The sequence below is a fragment of the Puntigrus tetrazona genome, chromosome 23 (assembly GCF_018831695.1).
Source record: "Puntigrus tetrazona isolate hp1 chromosome 23, ASM1883169v1, whole genome shotgun sequence".
Taxonomy (NCBI): Eukaryota; Metazoa; Chordata; class Actinopteri; order Cypriniformes; family Cyprinidae; genus Puntigrus; species Puntigrus tetrazona.
Window position 1 is genome coordinate 15,374,697 of NC_056721.1, and position 23,144 is coordinate 15,397,840.

General features: G+C 36.8%; 1 protein-coding gene across 6 annotated transcripts in view; it reads right to left on the minus strand.

Annotated features, from left to right (window-relative positions):
* Nucleotides 1-23,144, minus strand: part of magi3a (membrane associated guanylate kinase, WW and PDZ domain containing 3a) — a 126,974-nt gene that overhangs the window by 27,280 nt on the left and 76,550 nt on the right. For all 6 annotated transcript variants that reach the window (XR_006247853.1, XM_043224960.1, XM_043224961.1 and 3 more), the window contains exons 2-6: nt 21,896-22,012; nt 16,416-16,535; nt 8,096-8,302; nt 2,762-2,930; nt 110-189 (exon numbers count right to left, since the gene is read on the minus strand). Coding sequence is in view for 5 of the 6 variants with exons in the window: in XM_043224960.1 (XP_043080895.1) it covers nt 110-189; nt 2,762-2,930; nt 8,096-8,302; nt 16,416-16,535; nt 21,896-22,012 (693 nt within the window). In the remaining variant the exon portion in view is untranslated. The remainder of the gene's footprint in view (nt 1-109; nt 190-2,761; nt 2,931-8,095; nt 8,303-16,415; nt 16,536-21,895; nt 22,013-23,144) is intronic.

The window sequence follows — 23,144 nt, forward strand, 5'->3', positions numbered from 1 at the left end:
TCCTGTGAGCCATTAGTCAAGCGGGACGGAGGGAGGCAGGCTAATGTCTCACGGCTCAGCTCGGCTCTGTTTACTCTTATGTGTGATTCATGAAGCAGCTCGGTCTTACCTCCATCCTCGCATTTTTCAGGAGGCTTGGCTTTCTTCGCCAGTCGTGGGTCGAGCCAGGTCGTGGTCTTGGTATTATGACTACACAGAGAGGGAAAGAAGCATTAGTAAACAAACACCTGAACGAGAATGAGGCCTTTTTAAGAATTGAGCATCACTCTACTGGAAAGCGTCTGTGGTTTAACAGTGTAAGACTCACTGTAACAATGCAAAATGACAATCAATCAATACATGTGCTCAATGATTGCTGAAACCCAATGGCAAAATATTTTCAAAGCAATGATTTTTAACCATTTGTACACTTGATGGTAAAAAAAGAAATGGCAAAATGATAACAATAAATAAGCATACTTAAGCACAGATTATAAGTGAATCTCATTTATTTAAAATTTTCTTCCAATTAAAGGTTTTTGATGCGACAGATTAATAATTAAATATTTGTGTAAATAAAAATGTAATTAAAATGTTTTTGTTTTTTTTTTACATTTAGGGGTAAAAAAAAAACGGAGATCATTTAAGAATTATTTTGTAATTCTCGTTAGAACTTATTAACAAAGCAATGTGAGTGGATTTTAAAGAAGCTTTATATATATATATAAGAAATATATATTAAAATTATATGACAAATATGTTTTAAAACAATGTAAAATAATGTATGTGTATTTAATTGTGTTGAGAATGACACCTAATTTCTAGCGATTGTTGTTGATTTGATTACAGAGACCATCTCTGCATTTAATAAAAAAGTATTTAACCCTGTCATTACACATTACTATCACTCTATTCTCCTATTTGATACTGTTCAGTGCTTTGACACAATCTGTGTTGTTAAAAGCGACACACACATACATACACACACACACACACACACCCCAATTACATAAACACCTATTTTGGATGCAAATAATAATTTGACCGCACTAACTGTGTGTGTGTATATATATATATACATACACACACACACACACACACACTATATACATATCATTACATTTGTATAATTTAAAGAAATAAAAAGATGCAACTCAGCACATTAAAACATAAGCCTTTCCGAAAACCACTTTAATTGTCTCTGTTGAGTAGAGGAGATGACTCCAAAAAGCAAACGTGTTTAAAATCTGAAATATTCATGACAAGGTGCAGCTCGTCCTTCGAGACTCATGCAGGCAGGCACGCGTGTGGAAGCGAGGCCCGCTGGGAAGGCTCCATTTAGCCGATTGTTTGCATTGTTCGGAGAATGAAGTATTGATTCGCTGGCTCTCTCTTCCTCTGTGTGGACAGCAGAGATGCTTGGTTAAGAGCTGTGGCCACAAGCACAGGTAATGGACACTGAAAGGAAGAGGCTGGCAAAACTGTAAGCTAGCCTCATCGTCAGCATGCAGGAGAAGAGCAGTTTCAATTCCCAGCGGTCTCTCGAGCTTGATGTGTTTGCAGGAGTACCTGCAGGAGTTCCTGTTTTTCTGAGCGAGCCTTTAGCTGGTGTCTACATCTGGGCTCGGTTATAGAAAATCATAAGAGAAATGAATGTAGGAAAGATGGAGCCTCATACTGTTCTTTGTTATATCTTTCACAAACTTTCCTTCCATACGGTATATTGAAGTCAGTAGTATACATAGTATACGTTAAACAGTAGGTGAAAAAAACCTGGATGACATTCTGTTGCCGCCAAAAATCATTTGTGTGTATCCGACGGACACTTTAGTGTCGCACGAGGCCAAGAACGGTGAAGCAGCCGACAGTGTCTTTATACTTAAACAACCGTATAATTAAACAACATACTTGCAGAAGTTTGGGGTCCTTAATATATAAAATGTTCTAATGGTCTCCGAGGAAGCATTTATTTGATTAAAAATATACTAATGCTGTGAAATATTATGAAAAAGTAAAATATATGTTTTTTTATTTTAATATATTTTAAAATAATATTCATTCCTGTGATGCAAAGCTGAATTTTAAGCATCATTAACCCAGTCTTCACTTGATTAATTGTCCTTCAGAAATCAATCTAATATGCAGATTTCTGAAACATTTCCGAACGTTTTCTTGTATTGTGCTACTAAATATTGCGGGAACCATGCTTCTTTTGTCAGGTATTGTCGTGACATTTGAAAACAACAGCATTTATTTAAGCTTAAATTGAAGTGTGTTTTCGAACTTTTGCAAATAAATTTTTGCTTTGGACTTTTACTTAAATGTATTTTTGTTGAAAAAAATAAAATAAAATAAAATAACCGCTACACAAAACTGACAATCAAGCAAATCAAATTGCAAATCTGCAAATTGCACTGACATGAAAAATCATCTTCCATTCAGTGGCCCATTTCTAAATTACATGTGTTTATAATTTTCTCCCCATTCTGTTGCCCAAATAAGAGCAGCAGTAATCTGCACTGCATTCAAGGGGCACAATAGAACAGATTTTGCTTATCTCTGCTTATTTATCATTTGAAGATGTAGAATTAAACAACTGAAAAAAAAGTGCTATTTAAAACATTAAAATGAATCGATAAATACGTAAACAATTAACCACTTGCAACGAACCAATTCCTGGAACAACATTTCTGTCAAATAAACAATGCGAATGCCAAACCCTAAAATCTGACAGTAACGTAGTAGATCCAAGCAAATGTCCTACTTGGCGATCAGGACTTACTCTATAAAGTAGACCATGCCTGTCTCCGTATAGGCCATCTCCCAGTTCTTGGGCAGAGGCTCCTGGCTCTCGTCACGTGGCAGCGTGTTCCAGTTGCGGAAGTCCATGTTGCTGCTGGACTGCGTGTAGCTGGGCACAGCTTTCCTCCACTCCGGTCCCTCCTTGTGTTCTGTGAGTGGAAAGAGCAAAAAGCCAGTGAGACTTTGAGAAAGAGGTGGGGAGAACACACAGGAATGGGGAGTAATACATACTTTAACTCTCTCTAGCACTGCAGAACAAACTTTCCAACCTTCTCGAGAGACGAAGAAAAACAGAGCGAGAGAAAAAACCGAGAGAGAGAAAGAAGGCAGACAACACGAGCCACTGGATTTGCATGCCAGTACTGATGTTCAGAGAGCCGCCTCTCGGGCAGGGCCAGAGCCGGACGATGCTTCCGTGAAGCTGATGTGTGTCACATACGCAAATAAGCACGTGAGTGAGACAGACAGTCTGCTTGCGCATCAGAATACAGGCAGAGATAGTATAAGAGGGGAAAAAATGAACACTCAAATGTTACATGCTTTAGTTTAAAGAGCCAGTTGTCTTACTGTTTACTCCAGAGCACGCGTTTTACAATAAAAAACACCATGCTACTGTAGTCACGGGGTTGATACCATCACACAATCACAAAATGAACAGGCTTTTTTACATTTTTATTTATACATAAATATAATTCTATATCTAAAAATGTAATACTTTTCTTTAGAAGGGATGTATTGAATTGATCAAAAATATATATATTTATTACACAAACACACAATATAGTGGCTTTAGTGTATATATACATGCGCATATATATATTTCAGAAAATTATGTTGTTTATATATTATTTAAAATATAAATTATATTAAATATATATATTCATATTATGCAAAACTATTTTGTAGGTTAATCATTTTATTGATTAATCATTTTACAATTATATATATATATGTGTGTGTGTGTGTGTGTGTGTGTGTGTGTGTGTGTGTGTGTTTGTGTGTCTGTAAAGTAATTGTGTGTGTGCGCATCTTTATATTTACATTATAAGTTTTTGTCTCTCTAAACCAAACAGATAGAAGCTATACTTATATACAGTATAGAAGCATAAACACTACATATTAAACACATAAAATAGCTTAATACATATTAAAAAATAGATGTCATTAATATGGCTGACAAAGGATCCCATGCCTGTTTCTGGATATACTGGTTGAACAGAGCATGTATACAGGAGGCGAGATGATGGAAAAAGTATATGCTGTCATTAAACAGCTTGATATGCTTTTGCTGACACAGTCCTGATTGAAGCCCGTTCATCGGAATGATTCGAGTCTGCAGCTGGGACACCAGCATGTGTGGCAGATGAATCAGCACTTCTTGTTCCTCCGCCGTAACCATGGCGGCACCATTCATGATACAGCCAGGAACATAAGCTACACCATTCAAAAGCGAATCGTAAGAAGCTTGTGGCCGAATGAAGGAAGACGCTGAGCTACATGATAAACAGAAGGGAGAATGTGGTACTTGTGTGGTCACAGGAAATAGCGTAAAGAGAATAGATGAAAACAATATGCTGCAGACTGAGTGTTGAAAGTAGAACGAGATGTTGTGTTTGGTCAAACCTAATGGTGAAGGTTTGCTTCCACATGGAAAAAAACAGCCATTCAGGCCTTGCATCTGAGCCTTTCCACACAGTTATTTTAGTGAGAGACTATAAAGAGAGTAAATTAAATAGTCTGAGGCCATACCTATAACAACTGGCCTTAAGCATGTAAAGGCAAACATTATTACCTCACTGCAAAGGCAAGACTAGCCGTTTTAGCAACGCGAATATAAAACACAAACGCACTTATGGTTGCAAAATAGTCTCAGTTTGCACTTGGCAAATTCAGTTAGATACTGTTGCCATTTGCATCTCGTCCTTTCAGATGTGCCAGAGAGTTTACAAAGCTCTATCCAATCATAATGGAGGACAGCTGTGAGGCATCTTGTCCAACTAGAGACAAACACAGCCAACAAAGCCTCCCCCAGTGCATCCAGAAACCTCTTTTGGCCCCAGTGGTGAAAAAATTGGGATTTCCTCCAGTGACCCTGAAAAATAGCTCATGTTTATTGAAGCTTGAATCGAAAACTTAAAGCCCAAATAAACTTTTTCACATTATTAATTCTAGGTGAAAGCGTTTAAATGATATGTATTCTGAAGGGGCAAATAGCATAAGGAAGCCAGATACTGCGGGATAGGGTATCAGCTCTGGTGGTGATCAATCATACTAACACAAACAGAACAGTAGTAGAAACTGCAGTGGGTTAATGTGCTGTGAATATAATCTTTTTGTGGCAGTCTCTTCCCCAAGCTCACTATCACTGCATGTGAATAATCTGAAGGTGTTCACTGTGCCGTATCCCATTGATTTATGGGAAAGAAAACTTGCTGTGCAGGGAGCATCAGTAAATCCTACCTACTTTCAGCACGATGCAGTTGAACCCCAACCAAGCTCCCCAGAAGCCTTCCTTAAAAAAATACCGTTCCATGAAGTGGGTTAAAATCAAGAGCTAGAAATCTAAAAAAAAAAATAAAAAAAAAGTATGCATTTTTAAAATTGATTTATTTCTTGTAGCTATTTCTCAGGCAATATTTTGGATTTTCAGTATGCTGGAGTGATATAAGGGCTAGGCTATGCATGGCCACTCTCCGTTCCAATGAAATCACAGAATTAAATTCAAAATGTCTATATTTATACACACAATCTTAAACGTTATAAATTTTGGTCTGGTAAGATTTTTTTAATGTTTCTGAACGAGACCTCTTATTCTCAACAAGGATGTATTTATTTAAATAACATCATCTTTTATAATTAACTAATGATAATTAATATATTTTAATTTATTTAAATGTAATAGCAAAGTATCACATGATCTTTCAGAAATCATTCCAATGTGTAGATTTATTTATTTGTTAATTTTTCTTAAATCTGCCCCAAACAGTAGTTTAGAAACTCAACTCAACCTAGTGCATCACGTCAGTTTAAAAGAGAATGGACACGTCTCCATACATTTTGTTAGCTCACATTGCTATTTCTGTGGCAAACTTTGTATTCTGTGTAATTTAATCCACTTCATAATCTTTTCATTCAACTCTGAAAATGCTCCTCCCTTCTAAAATGACAGGCCGTCTTTGACGATGTCAGTTTGAAGGCTATGGCATGAGCATTGCATTAACCCTCCAACTGTTGGTGTTCATTTCTGAATGAAACGCCTACTTTACTTCATCCAATGAATTCTCAGTCAAAAAAAAAAAAAAAACTTCCTCTACATTCCCCTTATGTTCCTCATTTAATATTTGGTTTCTCTCTGCAGTACGTAAAGTAAAATCAGTCACAAACTTCCGGTTCACTGACTTTAAGTGTCACGCCATTAAGTTACAGTTAAAAAAAGACTAGTACAGCTTCTAATAACAATAAAAAAAAATTATCTACACTTCTACAGCTACATGAACCCAGCCCTAGGTGGGTGGTGACAGGAGTGTACTTTAGGATGGCAGTGGGCTGGTTCAAATGTAGTCATTAACGTAGAACCGAAATGACTGTAAAAGACTAATAATAAGCCTGAGGTATCTTTTTAATGAGAAGGTAGAAGACAGAGTGCAGGGGCTGGTACACAACAGTCAGATATAGGTAGAGTCACAGCAGTTACTCTGTGGTGTGCAGAGACACTTTTATGCCTCACAGCAAACAGCAGCCTCTTTAACATGCTCATTACTTGAAGTGATACCAGCCATAAGCTCATTCATTCTGAGCTCAATATGGTCTATTTATGCCACTGGATAATCACTAAAAAAACTCTGACTGACTGTGCTTTTGGCCTACTTTAAAAGCTCAACTACTGCTCAAGTTTCTGAAACAGCTTAGACAGCCTAAGACTCCTGCAGCTGGTTAAATCACATTCTGAGGTAACTAAACGTAAAAATAAATGTTAAAATGAACAAGAATATGTTCAAAATGTAGCCTATACGCTGAATACGCCGTAGTGAAATAACATCACAGTTACGGTTATTTGTTTATAAGTCTGAATCAAAGACGACAGAAGATGACACGATTCAGTGAGGGAATGGGAATCAACTGTAAACTCTCTTTGAATGATTCTGAAGTCTCATTCGAATCGTTAAAAGTTCTTGAGCTTGGGTTTTGTGAGTCTTTCTATGCGGTTCATCAAAAAGAATTGATTCATGATGGTCATTACCTGCAAATCAGACACTCCTGCTCATGCTGTGGTTGAATAATGAATAAATGTTGGACTCAACATTAAAGGTTGGCTAATGTGTTGGGCCGATACCCATTATAACGAATCAAACTGAAGTCGCCAATCGCAATTAAATTTTAAATTGCTGTCAATTTTTGTGGATATAGTCTACATGCATTTACAATTTCATTATAGCTTAAAGGCAAGCTTTACTAAACAGCTTGTACTGGTGCATTCATAAGAGGATAATTGACTTCCTGCGTGAGAGGAAGCAGCATTTGTGGAAAACAATACACTAGTCGCACCATCCTTTAGCACCATGGGGCTCTACAGTACTATGCCCTCTTTATACAACTGGCTGCACATCCAAGGACCCCTTCCTGTAAAGCTCTTCATATTGCTCTCACAGGGAACACAATCAAATCTGCCCATAACAACTTCAGCTCTATTGACAGCATCTGTGCCCTCTTGTCAATTATCACAAAAAGTAAAGTCGCACAGCTTGCAGAAATGAAGTAAAAACACATTTACAGTAATACACTTACAATGAAAGCCTAGCAGGCAAGCTGCCAATAAAGTGAATCACACGGTTAGAGAAACTTTGAAACTAGCATGCCAAACTATAGGCTAGTCATAATTTAGTATTTAGTATTTAAACACCACTTAAAATATTATTTTGGAAAAAGTAGCTAGCTACACATCAAAACACACACAATCTTAATACATAAATATATTAATAGATAAACTTTGTCAATTAAAAAAATATATATATGTAAATATTTAAAATACTAATATATAAATTGCCCCGAAAATAAACAAAAATCGTGCTTCAGAACAATAGACAGTAGTTAAGCTAACGATAATTAGCTAAATGGTAATTAACATCTTTGCACATTTATATGCAATTTTAGCCAACTCTACTGAGTTGCATTTGTACAATATAGATTTTAAATTTTTTTTCCATATAATGTATGCTAAGGTAAATATGCAGTACGTTGTAATTCTGCACCAACATGCATTACTTTCAGAACCCTTACCAACTCACTTAATCAATGCACACTTTCCCAGTCTCACCTGTGAGCCCGTTGACCATGGGTGGTCTCTCATCCTCCTCCTCTTCCTCAGGAGCTGCGCTGTCTTTTCTGTCCATTTTGCTGACAGACGTGGTGCGTTTGCGCTGGACCTCTGCGTCAAACTCCTCGTCAAACAGAACCTGGTCCACCAGGTCAGGCTGCACTGGGCTGGGCTCTGCTGGAGGCTTTGGAGTGCCATAGTAATTACCTATAAAAAAAAGAATAAAAAATTAATCAAAGATACAGTAAAATAGAATTTTTATTTTTTTTTATTTTCTGCAGACATTTGTGGAAAATGCATCAGAATTAAACAAAAACATATGAAGAAAAAAATACAGCTAATTAACACAATATATATATATATATATATATATATATATATATATATATATATATATATATATATATATATATATATATCATAACTGCAAGTTGCTCACAATTATGTTTTACAGGGACAAAAGTCAAAATTATTTTTTCCATGGCAGAAACTGACTTCCATATTAAGTCGATACATACCTCTATTAACGTAATAAAAATAAATAATCTCAAAAATACTTTATAAAATAATTTTAATGTTTAATGTTTAACTAAAGCGAGATTAGTAAAGTTCAAAAACAATCTTTGAAGTTGACTTGGGAAAGCCAGAAAGTAAAAAAAAAAAGTTTTAAAAGCTTGACATTAGAAAGTGTTCAGTTTGAGGTTGTTTAAAGTTTAAAGTAGTTTGAAAGATTTGATGGCGATAGAGTCTATTAGAAAATAGACAGATACATCTAAGAAAACTTATTTCATATTTAGTCTGTAGGCGTTTTGAAGCGTGCTCCAATAGCGCTGCGTTTTCGAGGCTTGGCCAGTCGCTGATCTTGCAGAACAGAAACTGTAACGACATTGAACCCACAATATATCCTACTGCCTGACGCTTTTCAGTAAGGCTATAAGTCTTGTTTGTTGTTTGTCAACACTGCAGCTTGGCTCCCCGCAGCGCTCCTCTGGAGCAAGACGCAGCACTCTGGCACTTTATTGTTATTTATTGGCAAAAGTCTTCCACTAGAGATTAAGACTAGCTGTGTGGTGGCTTCTACATCCTAGAGAGGCAGGAGGTCTATCTTATAAGCTTTACTGTCCTGTCTCATCTGGATGAACTTCTTGGGGTGAGAATGGTATCAGTACAACGTATGGGAAACTGCGCTTGCTGACCTACTTTGTCGACAAAAACATCAAAGCGAGGACAGGGCGATAAAGTACATTATTGATTCATTTGTCACACGAGATTTGGGAAGACGTGACTGAGTTTGCTATCGCGATTTACTCCATCTTACATGCGCTGTCACATTATAGACACATCGGACATGAAACTGAAAAAGAGAGTTGCTTTAATTGCTTTAAAACGAAGAGCAGATGGGTTTTACTGCTTGTAAGATGGCAAACGAAAACAGTGGCAGAAACAGAAAACGATGCCCCTTTAAAACATCACTGGCTGACTGCAACCTTAAGCACAGAACTCTAAAGACTTCATTAAGTTATTTACGCTTTCGTTTGACATGTTGCATCATTAGACTTCACAAAAATAAATATGGCTTTAAAAAAATCCCCACACAGACTTCTCTTTGATGTATTCCTATAAGAAACTGTTCATTTGAATTAATTACATCTTTATTGTGTTAATAATTCACGTTCAGCTGTGGGTGTTACGCCTAACAGCCAAATGTGTCTATGCAGTCCTATTATTTACAGTGTTAACTTTAACTTGATGATAAGGGAATGAGAGACTTCACATTAAATGATGCATTTGACGAATAAATATTTATATACAGTTGGGGTTGAAATGTTTATTTAGAATACCCCCCATTTTATACCATTTCGTTTCTGTTCTTTTCGTTAAAAAGATCAATCGATCAATTATTAATAATATTAATCATTTATATTTAAAATTCAGTAAGAATGCATTAAATCAATCAAAAGTGACACTAAAGACGAAACTAGCCAAACAATCACTTTTTTTCACATTTGTTTAATGTAAATGTTATTTACATTAAAGAATCTGGAAAAAAGCTCATTTAATGTATTCTTGCTAAGTATTTATTTATTTCTAACAATATGAAGCAGCACAACTAACACTGATTAGTAATAAAAAATACTTTTGTGCACCATATCAGAATGATTTCTGAAGGATCATGTGTCCTACTGAAGACTGGAGTAATGATGTTCAGCTTTGCCATCACAGGAATAAATTAAATTTTAAAATATATTAATAGCAGACTTTAAAATCGTAATGGTACTTCACAGTTTTTATTACCTTAGTGATATTATGTCTCTATATATTAAAAACTCTAGAAGTTCCTGTTTATTTCAAGTTTAAATAAGACGCTGAATCACAGATTTTAATATGGGCTTAGACTTTTGGACCCTACTGTATCTATTGGGAACATGTTATCTCAGTAGTCTGCAACACAATCACTTGCTGTGGACTTCACGTGGCTGCACAGCAGATGGACAGTGCTTTAACAGAAGTGTGCACTGTCAACAGCCGTTATCATCTCCATCAACAGGCACTAGGCCATGCATGAAATAAACCTGCTTACTCTAAACAGTTCTGCTGAGTGTCCTCTCCTGATTTCATAAATGCATAGAAAGCTACGTGACTGGAATAAGTGAAGTGTCCAAAATGGTAAAGGGCTTTCGAGAACGCAGTTATGCAGTGGTAAGTAGAAATAAAAGGATCTATTATCTAACATAACTGCACTGTGGACACTCCATACAAGCGGTATCCCAGCAGTCCGTGGGATGAGTATCAGGTTACACACTCTGCACTGTAGGCAGAGACTCCCTCTGCAGTTTTAATGGTTGTGTCTTACCATAAACGACTAGCTGTGAATTTGACCCCTTTGGCATATCAACTGATAGTTTCTGAAAATGTTTTAGGGTTGCAAACCAAGGTAAGAAGCACTTCAACTAGATCGTTTTTAAAGAAACATGTAATGGTGTTCTGCTTATTTAATGGTTCTCACACATGCACTTCTGCCATTGTGAAAGTACTAAAATCATATGCTCAGCAATAACCTTTTTGAATTTACAGCACAAAACAGACCAGGGTTGTCCAAAAACTGAATACATACAGAGGAACCAATATTACTGTAACCATTACTGAACAAATTACGTCTATAAGCCAATTCTTTATGATAAATACAAAAACTTATGCTAACTGTGCACTAGCATGCAGCACTACTCTTACAATTTCCTCCAAGATGTGGTAAAAATGGTAAAAATATGATTCTCTGCGATTCCTCTGTGTTTGCTTGAACTATTCTAATCAACATTTGAAACTTCTCCCTGCCATAAAACTTATAAAAGTGCAATTAATAAAATATTTTACTACATTGTTTAATATACAGTTAAATATATTTTTTCGAATTGCATTATGGTAGTCTGAATACGTGTCAAATTCTGACAGGCAAGAGAAAGAATTTTTGTTTGAATGTTTTCTTTGGCAACAAAAAGTATTCTCAGAGTTTCATAAAATTACAGTTGAACTACATGGACTATTTTAATGATGTCCTGACTACCTTTCTGGGCCTTGAAGATGGTAGTTGTTATCAATGCAGGGTCAGAAAGCTTTAATCAAAAATTTCTTCCTTTTTGTCCCGAAGGTTTTATGGGTTTAACATGAGGGTGAGTAATTGACAACAGAATTTTCATGTTTGGGTGAACTATCCCTTTAAGAGCTGATTAACCTTGCTTTAACATTCTCACCCTGCAATTTCCCCTAATTCGGTAAGGCACTGTAAGACAAGGTTTTCAGGAAACGTGGTGATTATACCTGCGCACGCAGCACAGTAGAAAAGTGTGATCAAATCATGGGCATAATCACGCCGTGTCACAGCCTCTAGGGTCCCCTGTCAAACAGCGGCCACAGCATGATGGATCGCTCATAAACAGCGCACTGCGTCATCCTTGATTAACGGCCATAAAAAAAAAACACAGCACGAAGGAGGGAGGGTTGTCCACCGGGGTCTGAGATGATATTTCTCAGCATTAATCTGTGGGAGACGGCTCGGCGCTGTCAGAGGAACGGCGATGATTTGAAACCATCTTCCTTTCACCATTGCACACTGAATGGCATACAGGAGGAAAGAGACGGGCTGCTAGCAGGTAGTTATTTAACATTTGAGTGTTTCGTGTCAAATAAATAACACCATGCCTGCTCCCGCGTCCCCGATGAACTAATGGAGGACGACAATTCACCCATGACGATCAATGAGCGCAACAGATACAGACTTGCTACTGAAATTTTCTCTGAATGATGTTTACACACACACACACACACACACACACACTCTCACCCACACAAGCACATACAGCCTCACACCCTTAAACTTAAATGAAATGCGAGTTGACTCATCTATAACCTTTACCCACTCGGGCCAAGCTGCAGTGCAATTTATACATCACTGCACCAAAAATACCAATCAAAACCTGCAGTTTAGTCAGCATCTGCTAAGCTTCGTACAGAATCTTAAACAGTGAAGTATCCTTTTACTATTTTTGGGACTATAACTTGACTATATATAAAACGAGAAAAAAACCCTCAAATATGAACTTGATTCTTTGGTTTGTGGTCACCGTTTCTATTTTACAATGCAATACGCTGAAGGAAAAGTTTCACTTGGGAAAAGTACTTCAAAGCCTTGAGTTTCTTTGTGTGGGACACTGAGCAGACTGCTGAAGTATGGACAGATGGAAAACCGCATCGCTCAAAGCCTTTTGGATCCTACTGCGGGATGCTGGGGATATTGTTGTGGGCAGTGGGGATGCTGTTGTTCAATGCTCTTGATTCTGCATCTTCGCGAACAGAAAAGGGCTCGCGCTCTCTACTGGAGATGAGAAGGGCTCCCAAGCAGTTCTGTGGACATCATTAATGATTAAATGCATCCTGAGGAGAGATCAAAATTAGTAGTGCTTCTAAAGGGTCCTTGAGAAGACTTAAAATGATTTAAATTTACACAAAACCAGTCAAAATTTTAACGCTTTACTATAAGGTTCCATTTGTTAACCTTAGTTACTACTAACACTAAAAATACTAACTTATTAAGTTAATTTTAGCATTTACCAATACAGTATTAAAATCAGTTTGATCTGTTAGTATTATTTATGGACCTGAGCTATTTATTGAACAGTTTTATTTTTATTTTTTTCAAAGTTGTGCAAAGATGAATATATATATTCTTACAAATGATTGATTATTATAGATAGAATCTTACTGTACTGTTATAGCCAAAACAAATAAAAAGCAAGCTATTTACGGATGTCTTTTTCTTTGCCTGCCAAAGCTGCATTTATTTGGTCAGATATATAGTAAAACGTCTATTTTAAAATGCTTATAACTGTTGCCTTGCAATGCAATTTTGCAACATTAGAAATGTATTTTCTGTTACTTTTAATCAGTGTAATACATTCTTTTTAATTTCAATGAACTGCAGTAAATATTAATGACCCACAACTGCTGATGCCAGCTTTTTTCTTTGAAGAACCAGGGTTCTCATCTTTTTTTATGATTTGACTTCTAGAACAAAAAAAAAAGCAATGTAAATCATTAAAAATCAAATAACTCCCATTTTTTGGATGAATACACAATTTTCTAGTAATGCCAAGCTCAAAAAAAAATCCTCAAAAATCCTTATCCAATAAATCATGAACAACTGGAAATTCCTAGAGCCTTGGAGGTGGAGAACCACTGATCTAAATGATCCCTCCAGAAACATGTCAGAGAGAAAAGGTGATTGCCGTAACTGTCGTCATCGCTCACTTCTCCTGGAATTGTGGGCAGACGTGTTCTGGTTTATAAACATTGTCTATCTGTATCACTCTGAGGTGGCCGTCCTTCAATATTCAACACTGAAGCAGTCATTACAAAAGCAAGGACACATGTAGGAGATTTTTCTCAAGGGATTCAGACGCAAGTTCTCATTATTTTTAATCACTGTTGTAAGACAACGGCCCAGTGAAGCATTCAAAAAGGACACAGAGTTTACACCATAAAACTCGAGCGTAACCAGTTACCATTGATTACATCATGCTCCGGGCATGCTGAAAAACTGGTCAATTATTTCCTTGGCCTGAAAACAGCAAAACTCAACTCTGGAGAACACATAAAACCACTGTCTATTGCATACAGATAGCATTATCTTTAACTTGAGGGTTTGTTCTTCAGCTTGGCCCTGAATTTATACAGGTGTACAAGACTTGTGAATGGTGTGTGCCACTGGAAAGCACATAAAGCCTCAAAATGGACTTCCTGTTTCACACAATACAAGGACAGAATTTCTTCCTCTGCTTTTAAGGAGATAAAGTTCAGCACGCCACAGTCTGCTCATCCAAACCAACAGTTAACAATAACGGAGCAGGAACGTGTCCACAAAAATATGATTTTATCAGAAATATAGAGACCACCACAAACAAAATCAAATATTAGTTTAAGAAATGTTTATGGTCAAAGTCAAGTTACTCAGTAAAAGGGGTGTTTCTTTCTTATAATATATTATATCCTAAAAATATGTAATCACATTACTTTATATTATTAACTTTTCACCAAGTTTCTATTTGATCAAATACAGTAAAACAGTGAAATATTATTGTAAATTAAAATAATTTCCCTTTAATATATTTTAAAATGTAATTCATTCCTCTGATGAGATAGCTGAATTTTCAGTAATCTTCAGAAACATGCTAACATGCTGATTTGGTGCTCAAAACTGCAATACATTTTTTTTTTTAAATATGGGATGAATCAAAACTCAAAAGTATGGCATTTATTGAAAAGAAAAATAGTAAAAAAAAAAAAAAAAAAAAAAAAAAAAAAAAAGAAGTCACTTTTGCTTTAGTGCACTTTTTAATTTGCTTAATTTCATTAAAAATCCTATCTTTTAGAGTCCTATCTTTTAAACAGATGTGTATATTTATTTAAATATATAATTAAATTCTATTCAAATATATAACAGAACGAACAAATCAATATATTGCCTTACAGGTGCATAGGATGCATATTTTAAACCAAACTGCAAACAAGTCCACTATTATAAATAATAAATCATGCTGGTTTCAGGCATCGGATCCTTGTGCAGCATGTAACGACTTTCTTGCCAGATGTCATGGGCAGACAAGAAATCACTAACCAGAATTGGTGAGTGTGAAATTATCCTTCAAGCTAAAACCCCAAAAGTCAAGATATTTCATGTAGATGGAAAGGCCCCAGTAAAAGTCACCCACTGTGACATGCACATCGGACAGATTTACTCCTTCACCCTGGAAACAACTTCCCATTTAAAAAAAAAAAAAAAAAAAGGGCACTTAGTGACTCATCGGGTGATCATTAACCAAACCCACCTCCTTCCCACACGGCCAAAGGCTAGGACTTCTCCAAGCATTTACTGGGTTCATCAGTGAGGAACTCGCTGGCTTTGAGGCTGCGACATCAATAACTCAGACCTTGAGATCCTTTAGGCATGTTACAGAGACGGTATGAATCACACAAGGTGAACGCCCTCTGCTCTGAACTATTTCAAGTCAGCAGAGGAGGTATATGCCAAATAAAAAAGTATGCAGCACAAACATCCAGCACACTTGTCTCCCTTAATTAACATAAAAACGTGGTGAGTCAGCAACCGATGCTGCAACTACACAGTAATGTAGCCCACATTCGTTTTTTTTGCGAAGATAATCTAAAGACTTTGAAAGCAATACTCTAAGAGTGAAGGAAACCAATGTTCAGCATCAACTGAGATGACCTAGTTACAGAGCTTGTATTGAAATTCCACTGCTTTTTCATCTGCAATTAATTCAGCATGAAAACTATACAGGCTCCATCCCAACTTTGTTTCGTAGATCATTTATAACCTTAAAAGCATAGTTCAATAAAGTCATACTGGTTTGGAAAAGACATAAAGAAGTGAATTCAGTTTATTGAATAATCGTTTTTGCGTGAAATATCATATTAAGGGACGTTTCTGAGCTGTCAATGCAACCTCTGAATCCAACCAGTCAGCTTATTCCCCTTGTAATTTATATTACATTTACATTAAGTAGAGCTTTGTAGCTCTTGCATGCTGAATTGGTCTTATTCATCTTTACATTGTAGTGTGGATTCACATGTTGATTCTCGTGCACAGTAGATAGAAAACAAGATGCGGAATGCATTACCCTATGAGTTATCTTGCAAACGCTACTAGTTCCTTTTGCAAATATATCTAGTTTTCAACAAGTATCTGTATAACATGCCCACAAGAAATGATCCTTGACTCTCAGAGCTCCTACACACGGTTTCGTACCGTCATACGTTCCACTCTCCAGTAGCAGGCCGCTCTCCTCCAGCACACGAAACTCCCCCACGCTGATGAAATTATAGTCCACTCCTGGAACCTCCCCTTCGCGAGGCTGCCTCGTGGTACCTGCCAAAGGCACACAGGACGATGATTAATAAATTACTAGAGGAAAAATACTCGTTTTGTGTACTTCACTGATAATATATTATTTTTTACAGGAATTGCCTTGGGAATATGCCATTTGAAAAGCCTTTTAGGTATAGGTTTTAATCACTAACCCTTGTACCTCCCAAATACTTGCAATAAAAACATTAAAGTCATGAAGAAATTGAAACAGAGACAGGTATTGTTTTATATTGTAATGAATAAAAATGGTACCGTGGATACCCTAATAAAATGAATAACAAAAATGATTCCAAGGATTGATGAATTGTTCACTATGTGACCCAGAACCACAAAAGCAGTCATAAGTGAAAATCTTTTGAAATTCATTCAAATCATTGACACAGCTATTTGAAAATCTGGACTCTGAGGGCGCAAAAGAAAGAAAATGTAATTTAGCACACGTTTATCCAAACGAGTAATACAAGCAATTCATCATAAAACAATTCATTAATCAATTTAACAATTGATTCATCTTCTGATTATGATTGTGATTATGATTATCTACAATATATGTAAAGTAAGACACTGTATCATAGAAATCTCATAATTCCAAACTCAAAAACAAGCGCATTTAAAACGTTATCGCCTGAAATACACAATGATTTATAAGCCGTATCGATCCTGTACATGAACCTCACTCGTCAAACAAAGGTGACTAAAATGTAACCCTCAACTGCATTAAATCATTACGGTAAATATAAAAATCATGAAAAATATAGAATTTGAACATTGATCTCTGATAAATCTGAGTGTTGACCTCATTTTCACTGCCGTAAGAGGAAATGCAAACAGAAACTCTTTACAGTTGTCCTCTGTACAAGAGAGAACACAGTGATTCATCCGCATCCGTATTCTGCTGTAGCGACTCTTTCGATCGTAACTACAGTTCACACTCCGCTTGCTTCATCACTAAAGTTTGCCAAACTTGACAGTCACACAGCAGCTACTGTGGGGCGAGAGCCCAGATGCCAGTTTCTGTGCCGGAGGAAGATAAACAAACAATTAGCTCTGCAGTTTGCACAAGCTACACAAAACACCGCCAGCTGCTTAAGCACCTTACCATCCACCCCAGCATGATGCCGCTCAACCCTGCGCTCCTCAGAACGCCACAAAGAAAAGACTCACCCAACTCGGCCATCTCCTAAAAACAATTCTTGTTCTTCAAAGACTGCTTTGAAGCACACAATCTTTCTAAAAATGGAAGTTGGTGTTGGTGTTTCAAATGTGAATTCTGTATTTTTATATCATACAGAAGTCTGAGGTGCCAGGTGTTTATTTTATGGGATCAAAGTGGGGATGAATTATATTCAAAACTCATTATGTACTCACGGTCAGCTGTGAGATCCCTTAACAAGCTCTGGAAAACTTTAAAGCCTTAAATCTACACGAGTGTAAAAAAAAAGAGAAGCCATCCTTTAAGATTGGCCACCTAGGGCACTTTTTTATTTCTGCATTCATTTCTTTATATCTGCAGATGAGGCAGAGAAGGGTTACCGTTGAGCTATAACGGATATTAATGCCAGCAGGAGGAGGGAGGGAGACGGAGGCTTCAGTCGAGCTTCAAAGATTATGTGGCAATTTGGACTCCAGGCGTTCTTCTTTGCCCCTTTTTTTTCAAAGGACATGGCTTTAATGACTTTTCTGTCCCCGTGTCTAGAAAGACATGTGCAACAGTTCCATTCCAGAAGTTTTCAGATGAGGGTTTTGACGGACAGTGCAGTCAGCGTTTCACAAAGGGTTTAAGATTTTATAGTGACCATAAAGTTGGTTTTCTGGTTTCTAGACAGCTAAATCACTATTATTTTCTTCTGTGAAATGTAATCAATAAAGTATCGGTGAACAGGATCAGTGAACAAATCTTTCTTTTGTACGAAGCAACTGATTCATTGAATCATTCAGACTGATTTAGTTCAATATTTCAATTTCAATTTATTCAACAATTAGAATTCTTTAAAATACGTACATTTCATAAGCAGAGCAAAAGGTGAAAAGTGAAAGGGAGTTGAAGCTGCATAAAGGTAAGTAAATAATGTTATTATTTAGGTGAATGTAATTATTTAGGTGAAATTATCTTTCAAAAGAAACCCTCTAAGCGTAGGTATTGTGTGTAATGTGCCACCACCTTTCATTCAAAAATGAAAATTCTATCATTATTTAATCACATATGCACCTGTAAGAATTACAATTTTATTTTAAGAAGTTCATGAAAATCCTTCCATTTTAAAAGTGAACGTGGAACACAAAAGAGCATTTTGAAGAATGCTGGAAACCAAACAAATAGTGGCACCCACTGACTTCCATTATATGAACCACACACAAAAACAAAAACAAAAACTAATATCGTCTTTTGTGTTCCACAGACAACATATGAGGACTAAATGATTTTCAAATCATTTTCATTTCCGGCTGAACTGACTCTTTAAATCGGAGCAATTGAGCAATGTATTATCAAACACGGACTTCTAGTAAACAGCAGTACCTCTCCTCAGTGTCCTTCACCTTTACTGTGATTAATAACTTAAAATTAAATCATTATTTGATTATTTTATTTGACAAAGCCTGGAAGATGAACTATGACAGTTTATTCTGACATTACCGCTACTACTGGAGCTATTAAATATAATTAGACCTGTCCATCATCAAAAGTGTGAATGGAGGACTGTGTGTTGAGTCATGGCTCTGAACAGACCGTGAAAGGACAGTGGATGAGAATGCCATTAGAGATTCCAGGTGGGCCCACACACTGAGCCAGTGTCTCATGCAATGTTGAGCCACAGCAAACCAAACATCTCCTCAGGCCTGGTGTCCATTAAAGTCCCAAATTACAAAGAGCTACATGCCAGGTGCAGAACTCACTAAATGAAAAAAAGCACAAACTTCATCACGTCTCTAAATTAACAGATAAGTGACAAAATTTGTACATTTACTAAGGGGGAAAAAACCCCTGTAAACATTGCTGGTGCATAACTTGCTGACACAACACTGTTTGGCTGTTAAAATGCGGTTGCTACGTGACTACAGTCATAAAAATCCCATTCCCAAGTGTGTGATATTCTAGTCCTTATGGCTCTGGAATGTCTTTGTTTTGTGGTGCACATGAGAAAATATTTTAAAGAATATTTTAACCCTTTTCCCCCCATTAAATGTTCAATGAAAGTCAAAAACAGTAGATCACTTTAAATTTCACCACAGGAGGGAAAAAAAAGACATTTCCATTTCCTGTTTACCAAAAAAAAAGCCTTGGAATTACAAAAAGGTTGAGTAGCCTATATAATTACCGAATTTTCATTTTTAGGTGAAATACTCCTTAAATAGTTAGCATTAAATGTTTTTTGAAATCTCTAACCCTAAGTATGAGCCATATTAATGACGATAAGTGCCTTAACAAACAGCACTAATTAAAAGATTACACCACAGCCTGAGAGGAAAAAAAGTACTAATTAAAGATGTGCGAGTAATTAAGGCATATGTTTCACTAATTTACTGGTGTGTGGCCAGACCACATACTCCATTGTGCACAACAAAAGAGAAAAAGTCATTGCGGTATTACGTACTGGTTTATTGGCATTGATGCTGTTAAGAAAAAAGATGGTTGTCTGTTCCAGACAGTCTGTAACTAAAAACTGTTGCCAAGAAATTACTGAGCCAACACTGGCAAGTAGTTCTACATTACCCAACTGGTTTAATCGATCATGATTATGTGACATTAGCTCAAATGGTACAGACGTTGGAAGCATGGAAACTGAAATCGGCACAAAAGAAACAGGGCGAGAGGTAAAGAAAAAATAAACTGTTCTCAAGCAGGCATCAGTGGCCTCTGGCATCTGCTTATTAAAGCAGGCATGTGGCAGGAATCACACCAAGAACAATAACTGAAATGGTAAGCATATTAGCGTCCACATTAATAGATGATATTAAATTAGTATGCACTGTAATTCTGTCTTCTGCCTCTTTATATACTAAAGCTCTTCTATTAGCAATTCTATTTTGATATCAGTTTTTTTATTGTTTATCAGCTAATAATAAAAAACATAAGGCAAGCTATTCCAATGACAGCGTTCTCTGTGTTATCATTATAATTGTGGTATGGAGTTCTCTATTCTCATAGAAGTATAATGAATATTAAAACTCTACAGTTGTCCCTGCTGTGAACATCCTTTAAGAACGAAGGAACGCTGTGACTCATGTCTTTCAGCTGGGTGAAGAGTCTGTTCTACCAGGTGAGGGCAGAACGGAGAGGAAGAGCACGAGAACAACCCTAGTAAACACATGCTGTGTCTACTCAGTCTTTCAGCATTCCCTTTAGATGAAATTACCGCGTTCGAACTTGCACTCGGCACCAGCACTGCGGGGTTCTCCAGAGCTGTTTTAGATTAGACGCTCATTTGTGATGTGGGGTTAAAACACTATGTCTAACTTTGTTGAGTAGACAAGGACAAATTTTTTTTTTCCGCAGACCACGATTGGATTACAGTCACCAGATCACATTTGCCCTAATTAAAATCTATTTCACCTTACACAAGAACGGTTGACTAATTTCATCATGCGATCACTATTGCTTTGTATGTTAGTACAGATCATTTGATATGTATTGAGTATTTAAGTCTTTTTAACTTAAATAAACTATTACCCAATTATAAAAGTGGGTGTTTGCTTGTAAGTCTGCAATCCGCCGTGACTATTCAACGGAGCATTTAGATGAGGGAGGTCAAAACGGGACAGAAAATAGTCTAATATTTCTAAATAATGAAGTTTTCTATTGTACAAAGTAGACCTCAGAGAAAAGTACAAAATAAATAAATAAATAAATTATCTACCATGGCATGCATTGACTATTTAGTGAACAAAAATCATAAAACGCATATCTGCGAAGGACGTCTTGTGGTGAAATGTGTATTTAAGAAATGAATAAGATATGCATATGTCTGGGTCATTTTGTGAACAATTAAAATAAACAATATTACATTATATACTGTTTAACAGATCATCAGAGGTGCAATACTAAAAGCTGCTTGACTGAAAAAGCCGGAAGCTGTGAGTGTCTGTAATAACTGAATCTACTGTTCATCACACAGTGCACTAAATGAGAAACCGGGAACGCAACTACAACGCTGACTCTAATGCAACCAGTCTAAAGCATTTACAGCGCCCATCAAACCACCCTTAGAAATTACGTACTGAAGATGTGTTACTGACACCATAATTACTGTCTGAGCAGCCGGAGTCATGGCAGAATCATCTGAGTGTGACCTGCACTAACACATTTAATGAGTTCTGAGGATCTGAGCGAGGTCAGACGTGTCAATGTGTGTGGTACTCACAGGGAATGGTGCGCAGGTACAGGTTATCTCTGATCACCTGCTGGAGCTTGTGGTCCAAAGAGCCTTTCTGGAACTGCAGGCTGAGGTAATGACGCAGATCCGTGTTTAACACCTTACCTGCGGAGACGCAATGAGTTTGGATAAGACATTTGATAGTTTGAGTGCAAAAAGAGCATTTGAGAACTATTTTGCATCGATATTATATTTATCATTCCAAAATATGTAGGTTTGTCTTGAGCCATCCATTGATTTTATTCCTCAGAAATTAATCAGATCAAGCTAAGGTGCTCTCCATATGACTTTAAAATATATATATATATATATATATATATATATATATATATATATATATATATATATATATGTATAATATAATACATGTATAATATTTATACATATACATATATATTTATAATTTTAATAATCACATGATAAATGTGTAAAATGTTGTAAGGTTTAATTTTTTTTTTACAGAAATCTTATAACCTGTGAGTGAGTTCTGCTCATTAGCAACAGCTGTGCGGGTGACAAACAAAAGCAAACAAACAAAAGTGAAAAGCTGTCAGTTGCAAATGAGGTGAATATAACTAAATCATGCTAAAATCTGGAAACAGTCTCAGTCTTCCTTCTGATTAAATGACAACCTTGAGATGTTCAGCAGGAGGTCCAGCTGTTTCTAGCGTTACAAAAAATATTCACTGGCTTCCCTTCACGAGCATCCAGATGTGTGGATGCAAGATGAGCGCTAACTAAACAATGCAGGTTCTATTGCTGTGCTCTTGCAGCAAAAGTGCCAGGAGTTCAGGCGGAGTTCAAGGAAATGTGGAGGCGGCGCAAGTCATCCTGGAGGAAGGAGGGGAGGAGAAGACCCTCTGAATTGGAGAATGAGAGAGTCGGAGCCAAGTTTCCCCTGGCGAATTAAATATGGGAGGGGAGGGAAAGAAAGCGACACCTCTTTGAGCAACTCCAGTCTCCAGCTGTTGGTATTACGCAGCTGATGATCTCTGGGTGGGGAGGATATGCTTTGAAACCGTGCCAGTCACATGACTGCTGCATCAATAAGCTTTGTTTCGGACCTCGCAGCTGCTGAACCCGCCTGGCTGTCCTTACAGACCTGTGCGATCATGGATCCCGACACACTCTGGCATATAATTACAGGTAAAAGAGCCCCTCGTGCTACTTCAAAAATGGGTCAAGCTACACCTTTGCAATGTCCTGACATCTGGAATCAGAATGTGCTGTTCACGTG